General features: G+C 26.3%; 3 protein-coding genes across 3 annotated transcripts; 1 reads left to right on the top strand and 2 right to left on the bottom strand.

Moving 5' to 3' along the window:
• Positions 1–690: 690 nt before the first annotated feature.
• On the top strand, positions 691–858 carry LOAG_08959 (hypothetical protein; the record flags this gene model as incomplete). The annotated part of the gene is made up of 1 exon (XM_003144489.1): positions 691–858. One exon carries the CDS (start codon positions 691–693, stop codon positions 856–858), a length of 168 nt encoding a protein of 55 aa, XP_003144537.1.
• Positions 859–5150: 4292 nt separating this feature from the next.
• LOAG_08958 (hypothetical protein) lies at positions 5151–7505 on the bottom strand (the record flags this gene model as incomplete). Its single annotated transcript, XM_003144488.1, has 5 exons — positions 5151–6357; positions 6500–6579; positions 6804–6975; positions 7221–7311; positions 7400–7505. 5 exons carry the CDS (start codon positions 7503–7505, stop codon positions 5151–5153), a joined length of 1656 nt encoding a protein of 551 aa, XP_003144536.1.
• Positions 7506–8335: 830 nt separating this feature from the next.
• On the bottom strand, positions 8336–9809 carry LOAG_08957 (hypothetical protein; the record flags this gene model as incomplete). Its single annotated transcript, XM_003144487.1, has 5 exons — positions 8336–8406; positions 8773–8866; positions 8980–9207; positions 9337–9403; positions 9787–9809. 5 exons carry the CDS (start codon positions 9807–9809, stop codon positions 8336–8338), a joined length of 483 nt encoding a protein of 160 aa, XP_003144535.1.
• Positions 9810–11389: the final 1580 nt, after the last annotated feature.

Here is an 11389-nt window from a genome sequence, read left to right as displayed (position 1 = left end):
AAAATATATATGTATATATCTTTAATCAATACATAGCTCTATAGGGCGGAATAGCAAAAACTTTACAATACCAAAAAGGAAAAAAAGAAAATAAGGAAAAAAAGAAAGAAAAAAAAAAAAAAAAACAAAAACGACAGCAACATTAAATAAATATTACATTTGTTATTAGCACGAAATATGTCACATATCTTAGCTTTTATCTGCTTTCTCTCAACTTTACTCATCTCCTTTCCTTTATTATCATTATCTTACCGTATCACATGCGACAACAACGCATTCCTGTTAATTTAAATACACATTTAACAATAATATCTACAACTATTATTTAATTTATTTATCTCTTCCCTTTTTTGCACATTTTTTTTTTCATTTTAAATCTTTCTCATTTATATTCGCAATTTTTAATTAATTGTATCTTTTCAATATCAAAACAATTTCTTTTACATTTATAAAGTTATACAAAACCAATCAAAATATATTATCATTATTATTGTTATAATAACGCATAAATTTTCATGCATACTTAATTCAATTAAACTTAATAATAAGTTATCAATTAAAACTGAATTTGAATTAGATTAAATTCGATAATTCAAATTACACTCATTTAATGATTAAATTCTCGAGAGTTTTTTTGCTTATTGTTTGACAACTAGTAAATATTCACTAACAACAACAATAACAATAACAATGATAGTAGCAACAATAACAACAATAACAATAGCAAGAACAGGAACAACGACAGCAACAACAAGAACAACAATAACAGTAACAATAACAATAACAATAATGATAGTAACAACAGCAATAAAAATAATGAGGAAAATGTATGATATTGTAATAATATTAGCGTTGTAATGAAAGAAAACTGGTTGGTTTCATTGTTGAACGAATGCTTTTGCAATTATCCCTTAATATGTCACAGCTTTCACATTATTGTCATTTAATTAATCCCATATATTTGTCACACATGTCAAATCACTCCTTCTACCTCAAAAAGAGGAAGAGGGAAGAGTCGGATAGTTTTCTTAATTCATCCATATTCATCACTTCCTATAACATTTTCCATGTTTGGCAATCTTATTGTCATTTTGATGAGCAGCCTTATATGCATGTATTGCATGTATTGCAAAATGCAATACATGCATGCAATATATATTTGTGATTCCTTTCCCATTATTTCTATTTGTTAATTTCAAATGAAAGCAATGGAAAATGTTGTCGTTGAAGGTGACACGAAATACAATGACACATATTTTCCCATCTTGTTGTGCTATAAATTTGTTTAAAATTAATCTTCAAAATAAACGTAATAAGATGATTTGTACTTCAAAGCTTTCAAATCTTTCCATCTTTTCATTTGTTTTTCTCTCTCTCCCTCTCTTTTTTCCCTTCTTTATTAGTAATTTCCATTCTTTTTCTTTATTTTTACTTTATTTCGTTTTACTTTACCTCTTTGCTTTTTCTTTTTTCTCCTTATCAAATCAGGGATTTTTTTAAAATTTAGGCAAAAATATGAAAGATAAACGAACAAATGGCAATTATTTCAAAGAGTTCAGAGTTCAAAAAAAAAAAAAGAGAAAGGAACATTTATTTAAACGGAAAATTCATTATTGAAACCATTTGTTGAATGTTTCATTTCAGTTACTTCAATTGTCAACCTTGTCATCATTCTTTTTGTTTGTCAAACATTTGGCTTCTCATTAATATATTTATTGTTACCGTACTAGAAACAATCACTTTGCAATTGAGAAAATCATTGATGAATATTAGTTAGGAAAGGTATGAAATATTGCTTTTCTCGTCATTTCCTGGAAAAGCTTTAAATGAAGCGGAAAAATTCGAGAAGCAATCCAATTGATGCTTCAACACTCCATCATTCAGGAAATAATCAAGTGAATTGCTTTTAACCGGTTGATTGTAACGGATGATTGAAGTGATGATGAATGGGTATTTATCATTTTTAAACCCTATGCTATGACTATTACTCATCAGTTATGCATCCATGAGCAACTAAATTAAAATCATTTGTTTTCACCATCTCGATACAACTAAAACATTTGTGAAATGATGATAAAGGAATTGCCGGATCCAGATAAATGGAATAATGATGAAGGAATTGCCGGATCCAGACAAAAATTGGCTGAATTCAGAATTTAAATGAATTGACAGGAATGAACGATTGCCTTCATATCCTCAAAGCAATATAATTTGAAATTAGTTTTATATTAAAAGTTGAAAAAAAAGCAAAACTTTTATGCTACTTCAAAATTTGAAATAATATATCATATATTAATAGATATTGTAAATTAAATTGGAAATACCATTCGGGAAAGCTCTTAAATTAAAATATAAATTGAAAATCTATAGTGTACCAATTAAGTAGTAATGATTAAAAATTTCCACTTAATTAATGATCGTGACATCGTAACAACATATTCTATTTCATATATATTAATGGTAAAAGATTTATTTGGTATCAGAAATTAAAAAAAAGATTCATTTACTTATTTTATTTTCGATTTTGGTTGAAAGAAAATAACAAGGAAAGATGTAATAAAATGAATGAGAATGATATGATAAAAGATATGACAAATTTTTGGTGAAAAAGAGGTGACAAAATTTTCGGAAAACATCAATTAATCATTGTGTAAAATTGTAAAATGGAAAAAAAAGTTTGATATTTTATGCGACAAATCAAAAAATTCAAAGAAATCTATTGTAGATATTTTGAGAAAAGGAAGGAGAATGTTTATCTCAGGAAAAGTATGTCCTCCGGGAAAACCGGGACTAAATCAATCAGCTCTTTTCTCTTCAACATAAATCCAATTCTTATCGACTTTTTTCATTCCAGAATATTCTCCCATTCAAATACCTATTTGTATATTAACAACATTTAAAAGTAAACAAAAGAAGTTATTTTTCTTCAAAAATAATTTATTATGCGAAGAAAAAAAACAAAAATTTCTCGAAATTACAAAAAAAAAATCGAACAATATGAGCTATTTAGATTATTAATTACCAAAGGAAACATCCAAAATTATAAATTTATTTTACAAAAGAAAAAAATTGAGTTAAAATTTAAGTTATACAATTAGTTATATAATTCCGGTAAAAAATTAGTAGAATTAGTAAGGTTGAAGTTAATTCAATTGGAATATTTATCTGAAACTTCAAGCATATCAACAAGATTAACTTTATTTACAGGATAATTAAAATTAAATAATTTAAATTTCACATATTTTGTATTAAAAATTTTAATCGATCTGGATAAATTGAACTTAATAATTTAATATTTTGGAAGGGATGAAAAATTTTTTTCCAAAGTTTATTCATGCTATGCAAATGAATGATGATTAATTGTAATTGGATGAGGGGAAAAAGTGCTACGGATTTGAATCGAATTTTTGCTAAGATTAATAAAAGGGAAGATGAAATGGAACGTTATCCAATGACAAATTATTTGATATAAGCCGAAAATTGTTCGATAATATAATACTTAATGTAATTTTAAATTTATTTAATGATAAGTTACTTGAAATAAGTGAAAAGTTATTCAATATCACTGAAGTGACAATTTCAGTATTTAGCATCATAGCAAATATAAAAAGCTAATTTGACATATACTAAAAATGATAATTAAAATTTTAAAGTTTTATAAAATATTCCAGAAATATATGTGAAACTTGTACGATATATTGTCACATTAAGTTTGTTTGACAATCATCATTTCATAATAATTAACAATGCGCTTTTTTACAGTAACTAATTGCTCCATAATTTTATTCGTTTACACCGTTAACATCTATCTTTTTTATCTTTTCATATAATTTGCTTTTAAAAATTATTGTAAAAATTTCCGAAGAGAGAAAAAAATTAAACAAAAAAAATTTTAAATGGCACAATTCTTTCATCAGAAATAAATTAATCAGTTAAAATAGAATGAATTACTTAATTTAGCATCAATTATTTTTGAATATATAATCGATAAATGAAATCGTTTTTGTGATAAAAAGTTATTAACAAAATATTACAATTATTGTAACTAATCCTACAGATATTACAATATCATCGATGCATTCGTTGTTATAATTTGATACTGTAATCGATCACAACTACACCTTATTTATCTACCGTAATATGCCATATCTATTATCTTTCTTTTATTCATACAACGTTGATGAGATCAGATAATAATCAATGGAATATTTCAATTTATGATAACATTTTAACATTGCTCATTTGACAGAGAATTTAGTTTACTGTATGATTACAAAAATGGTGAATAAAATGAAAATCATATCATTTATTATCAAATATCATATTATGAAGCTATTCATTATTACTGTATGACTACCATGGATCGACGAATTTATTTTTTATCATAGTGCTAGAGTTTGAAAATTATCAGTTGATAAGGGTGATAATACTTTTACTATATCACTCATATGAATATATGAGCTAATTGGATGGATTCATTCATTTATTGATCAAATCCTACTGTAAAAAAAAAAATCCGCAGCATTAGATATATTCATTATTTTTGTTAAATAACGATAAAAGTGAATTGAAATGCAACACCTCACGTTTGTTGACAACGACACACGTACGTAAACGACGTGAATGACATGAATTCAAATTTGTTGACAACGACACACGTACGTAAACGACGTGAATGACATGAATTCAAATTATCACAATTGATACTTTTTATCTATGATATTATTGATGCTATTTGAAAATGTAAGAAGTTTTTCTTTACCTTTCACACGTTTTCATAAAAACACCACATGAATTTGATTCTGTTCCTGTCCTTTTCCGTTTTTTTCCTAAATTTAGCATACCTTTATTATTGATTTATCATAAATTCCGGTATTTGTTCATTACTGCCCTAAATGGTTCATCACTTCTCACATCTTTCCTCGCATTTTCATCTATCAATCAATTGTTGAAGTTCAAAAACTTCCTGTTCATCACAATCTAATTTTTGATCCTTCTCTCCGGAATATTGCCGGATTTGTTTTTTCATGCTTCCTTTTGAACATTTGATAATGTTAGCTTTTCTCTTATTTATCAAACTTTTAAAGTTACCATTTGAATTATCCTTGTGAGATCTATTTGAGCTTAAATTCGAATACCTTCCAAATTCGTCAATTTTTTCCGTTTTTCCTCTTTAATTTCTTGACATTGCCTTTTTTAGGTTTATTCCGGAATTTCTGATTCATTGAAGCCTTTTTAGTTTCAGATGTCTTAGATTTACTTGAAAGTGACGATGAATCTAATTTCCTTTCAGGAATTTGTGACAAATGATTTAACGAAGTGTCCTTTGGTATGATAGTTTTTGCTGAAGCATTATTAGCACGATTCGAACGTATTTTGCTTTTTGTATTTATTCCATTCCTTCCTGAATTAGATTTAGAAGAAGCGGAAATTTTCCGATCAGATTTTTCTTCCTTATCTGAATATATGATCACATTTGAATTTCGATTAAATTTCTTTGAAATTTTATTCTTTGCTTCTTTGGTAGATTTTTTGATATCATTACGAGTTAATCTTTTAGCTAATTTTGCAGTCTTTATCATTTCTTGACTAAAATCTCTATCATCATGATGATTTTTTCTTAATTTTTTACTTTTTGAAAATGACAATGGCAATGTTTTGGTTAATTTTTCATTTGACCTTTCAATTGAACTTCTTTTTACTTTATCATCAGTTGAAGTATTTGATAAATGCTTAATCGTCCTCTTTTTATGTTTTCCTAATTGTTCTTTTGTCTTCTTCTCCTTCTTTTTCTTCTTTCTTTTTATAAATTCTTCCTTCTCATTTTCAAATTTCTTCTCCAACTTTAATCGATGGTTTAATGCCTTCTTCAAATTTCCTTCTTCTTTGCTTTTCATTTTTCGTAAGTCATCTACCTTTGTTAATTGTTTTTTTCTTCTTTTTCGTCTATTACTGATCACTCTTTTGTCTTTTAAGCTTCGTGCAGAAATTCCCTCATTTACTTCGGATTCTAAAATTCCTTTTTCGGATTCTGATGATAATTTTCCCTTTGATTGCCTCGAAATACTACGAGCGGTAACAGTGCTATCAGTTATGTTATGATTAACACTTTGTGATTGGGAGTGATATTTGCTATCTTCATCCATTTTCTGATGTCTCTGTAATAGCTGATGGTTACTTTTGTTGGAATATTTAGGCTTGTTTGCAAAACTTCGTTTATTGAACTTCTGATGTCGTGTCCTTTGGCTTTGGCTAGATGGTGATTTTGACGTTTCGACAAATTCCACATGTCGACGTCTCGAACTTCTTACTGATGTACCACTACTACTGCTATTTAGTGTTTTTGAATTGCTTGATCTGAAACTTAGATTTTCTACAAAACATTAGCCATTTCCTGTACGTCACATCTTCATACGTGTACCATAAAAGTTTACGTAACCAAAAAGCCATTTATTGAATTATTATTTAAAGTGACATTTAAATGCATTATTTCAAATACCTGCCGCTTGAAGTTGTAATAGACCTTCCAGATCTCTCAGATCTTGTTTTCGCAGTTTTTGTGGGTGTCAACTTGTAATCCTTCAATTTAACATTTCTCAATTTCATAACAACAAAAATTTCCTTTCTAATCATCCCAACTATATCAATAATTGATTTATATTTGTGTAAATTCATTGACAATATATGGGATATTATCCAATAATTCTGGAATTATTTCAGTACTTAAATCTTTCATTTGTTTTTTAAAATCAAATTTGTAAACAAACAAAAAAACAATGAAAAGAAAAAAAAGACTTGTCAACCATTTGTTGTAAGCGTTTCGTCAAATCTTCTTCCACAATACTTCTTGCTGTTTTAGCTGTCTGATGGCTTCTTCGACTTTTTGCAATCCTCTCCGATGAACTTCGAGTTTGATTCCTAGCATGAGCTGTTGAGATACCATCCATTTGGGATGTTGACAGACTTGCCTCCAACCTATCATAATTTGCTAATTTTGTTCATGTATAGATTGTTTATTTTGATGCTTTATCATTATAAAGTAACTAATGCTTTATCATTTATTTAATCATCTGATATGATAATATTATAGTAAATAAGAAAGGAATCTTAGGCTTGTTAAAATTAACTTTTAAAATTTATCTATTTCTATTAGGCTGATAAATTTTTGATACTTTGTTGAAATAAAAACAAATAAAAAACTGAAAACTTCAGTAGTAAACCGTTTAGGCGATGTCAACAATCTATTTGGTGCATTGTCCCGATGACGGATTAGTTGCGGTCTTTTAGATGAAAATGTTTGTGTTCTCATCTCTAAAATTATGATATTTTTTGATAAATAAACAATTCGAAATTAATCAATCATTAAAAATATTGAAATTTTCTGAGAAATTAGCCATACTTCGGCGTAAATTTAGTTGTCGTTGAAGCCATTCCTTCTTTCGTCTTTTGGGTGATTTAAATAGCCATGAGCCTGGACTTTCCTTTATTGACTTAAATATATTCATTTACATCATTCCATAACTTTTTCATCATTTAAATATGCAAAACTTGTTACCGATTAAAGATTTACCTCTGCAGCTGTTATTGATCTTTCACTTGATGATGGTTCATTTCTAAATTAAGCCATTAATTTTCATCATATTAATTATATTAAATGAATAGTTTTCTTAAAGTGATAATATCAGATGTTATCATTTTGATTATTATAATCTTATTTACATTATCAATTTAATAATTTCTCCCATTGTGGCAGTATCGAATCAGTAATTTTTCTTTAATAATGATAGTATCAAATCAACTTATCAAAATTTGTTAAATTACTAAGAAAGTATTTTGGATTAACAGATGGTGAGATTTTTAGCAAAGTTATCGTAGTATTACTAATTAACAAATTCATATTGTCATGTAATTTGTCAAAGATTATGATATGCCTTTTTTTTTTTCTTTTGCATATTTACCTCAGTCAATGACCTGGAAAGAGCATTTTCCAAAATAAGAAATAAGACGAATTTTGTTTCTCATCAAAGAATACTTAACTTAATTAGCACATGGCTAATTACAATCATTGTGAATTGATTATAAATTATCATAATCATTACAATTAATCAGATTTACTTTTATTTCGATATTTTTAAATTATTAAAACTATACTGTCAGGAAAAAAAAACGTTTCTAGTTATTTCATAAAATTAAATGAAATAACCTGCGGGAAGTAGGAAATGTTTCGTTGAAATTCGTTAAATTTCCCTTATTTTCTGAAAATTTTACATTTTCCTCAATGATATACTATCTAATGTAATTAATTAATAATCAATTGATTTAATGAGGGCAACATTTAAGGTAGCTGTTTAAATTTGAAATTTTTACCCGACGATGGTTCTTGAGTTGATTCAGTGCGTAAACTATCTAAAAACAACTTACAATAATTTGCATATTTTTATTTGTCTGATGTTAATTAGCAAAGTTTTAGCATAATTTAAAATATTTTAAAAGTTTTACGACTTCGCTGACTGATTATCTCATTTTAAAAAGTTATTTTATTGATTGGTTGATTTATTTAATCTTTCATTTATTAAGCTTTTCATTTATTCATTTCTTGTCATTACATTCATACTTCTTTTGTGTGCATATTTAAGATCATAATTAAGTTGATAAGTAAATATTCAAATATCGAAATAATATTTTCACTACGAATTTCAGTTTTGTTAAATTTAAAACGATTAAATGACTTTAGTTTTTATTGAATGGTTTTTTTTAATTTCCTTTTTTTACCCAGTTCTTTTTTTCGTCTAGTTCGAGAACTCATAGAAAGTTCACGTAATTTAGCTCGGAATAAGCTGCCTTTCTTCTTTTCCTTTTTCATTGCCTGTAAACTTATCATAGAATTCATTTGCATATTATCATTCGAGTGTAAAATTTTATCAATTACAATACGGATAAAATAATATCATTTTATTGAATGTATAAAATAACATAAACCTGCACTTGTTGACCTCCATGATTTTTGTAATTATAACTTTTCCGTTGGCTATTACTCCTATCATTTTCATTGTCAACATTATCACTTCTATAATTAGTCTTATCATCTTGTTGTTGATGTTGGTTATCAATTCGTTCTCTTTTTAATCGTTTACGTAGTACATCCCGAATACTTTTTGCATCTATACGTTTCACATTCTTCAATCCATCCTTCTTTTGTATATCATACTGTAAAAAAAAAAAAAAAAGAAAGAAAAAGAATTCTTTAATGTTTTTATGATATTTTTACATTTCAATTAATATATTTAAATTTGAAATATTTTTTAAATTAATTTAAATTTTGAAATTAACATATACTCGTTTTCGACGCAATTGCTCTCTTCCAATTCGTTTTTCACGCTCTTTGGCATATAATGCATCAAATCTTTAAAACAAAAAAGTGAACAAATTTTCAATTATTTTTAAATAAATCTATTTAAGATAAATTTACGAAACATTTAGCATACGAATTAAATCTTTATGAAACGTAAAATCTAACTTAATTTCCTATCGAAAAAATAGATGATATCATTTTTATTTTACTAAATATCAATTTAAATTCGAAATATCTTCAATATCTTGAATAATTAATTAATTGATTAATTATTGATTGATTTGTGATCAATTTTAACTTATTACTTCAATAAATCTCATATTTTTTTCATTTTCTTTGTTGGATATTATTTTAGCAAAACACGAAATTGTACGCACACTTCAATCAACATAGCCTTTATTAAAAAACTAAATATTGGACAAATTTTCACTTACTCTTCTCCTCTTCCAGAATCCATTCCTGAAAAATTTTCCGAATTTAATCCCTGAATTTAATCCATATTAGTGTAAAATTCGAATATTTTCCTCCAAATATTTCAAGCTCAAAAATTTACAAAGATCTTTCATTTTAATCAATTGTTTTAATTGTGTAATTAGATGGTTCTTTGACTTGTTTTTTACTTGCACTTTTTCCGGTTCTTCCTTCGTTAGTTTACATTTCTTGTAAAAAAAAAAGAATAAAAACCGGTTTTCGGAGGATGGAAAAACCGTTAATATTGCCAAAAAGAAAAAAAGAACAAAGGAAATTGTTCCACCAAGAAATATATTCCGTCAAAAGAATGATAAAAATATTCAAAAACAATGTTTAAAAAAAAAGAAAATTCTAATTAATCAACCGTTTGCTGTAATCTTATCACTTAATAAATTGTCTTAATAGTTTTATCGATAACAGAGTATAAATAGAATAGGATAATGAAGGCTTTGTACATTTATAAACTCTAATTCTGAATCAGCACTGTTCAATTAACTTATCATTAATGTTAAACCGAATCCTGTTTTTTTCCTTTCTTTTTTCTATGTCCTCAATTGGTCAATTCCATTTAACTAATTCTAATTAATTGATTAATTAAGTAAAAGACTAAAATTGTTATGTCACTGATAGTTTTTTTTTAATTTAAATAAAATAAAATGAAAATTCAAGCCTTCACTATTGCGCAATCGTCGTAATTGCTCCAATTTAGCCATTTGTTTTCGATGTTCAAGAGATTCTAAATGCTCTCTTCGACGAGTACCTCGTTTACAAATCCAAACAATTATTGTTGATATGAACCAACACAATGATAATGAAACAAATCCTTATCAAAAAAAAAGAAAAATTAATATCTTTTGAAAATTTAAAATATTCAAATTTTTAAATTTCGATGAGAAATTAATTTAGTTTTCGAAATTGAAAAGAAAATGAAAATTAAAGATAAACTATCGATGAATTGAAAGAAAAATGGAATGATTACATTTTTAAATCATCACTTCTTGTTTTTTTTTTTTTTTTATTAGAATATTGGCTTTTTTTTTAATATTTGAAAGTTAACCAGTAAACCAGAAACATTTCACAAGTATTGAGTGTGTAACATTTTAATTAATCAAGTAATATTAATTAGTAATGCAATAATTAGCCAATAATCAAAATCAACCTAATCATTAGGTTGAAAATATATCAATGGCCAACATACGATTCTATGCTATCCCTTAGGCTTAGGCTTATTAAATGGAAGGAAAGAAAAAAACCAAGTACTATTATTAACCTGACGTTATATTACTTTCCATGTTAATATAAAATAACCGTGCAGTTTTACAACAAATATACAAATAAGCATTTATCATTTTAATTAATTTATTTTGAAGCTTTTAATAATATGCAAATATTTTAGTTCAAAATTATCGCATCAAAATTTTTAAATATAAATTTGATTCGAATAAAAAATATAATTTGATGATATGATAATGATGTGTAATATTTCAAAATAATAAAATACCTAATTTTTTTCTTTCTTGTCCGTATTTCTCCTTTCTCTCTCTCTCCCTCTCTCTCTCTCTCCTC

The sequence above is a fragment of the Loa loa genome (assembly GCF_000183805.2).
Source record: "Loa loa unplaced genomic scaffold supercont3.274, whole genome shotgun sequence".
NCBI classification, from domain to species: Eukaryota; Metazoa; Nematoda; class Chromadorea; order Rhabditida; family Onchocercidae; genus Loa; species Loa loa.
This window is presented reverse-complemented; position numbering and strand designations above follow the sequence as displayed.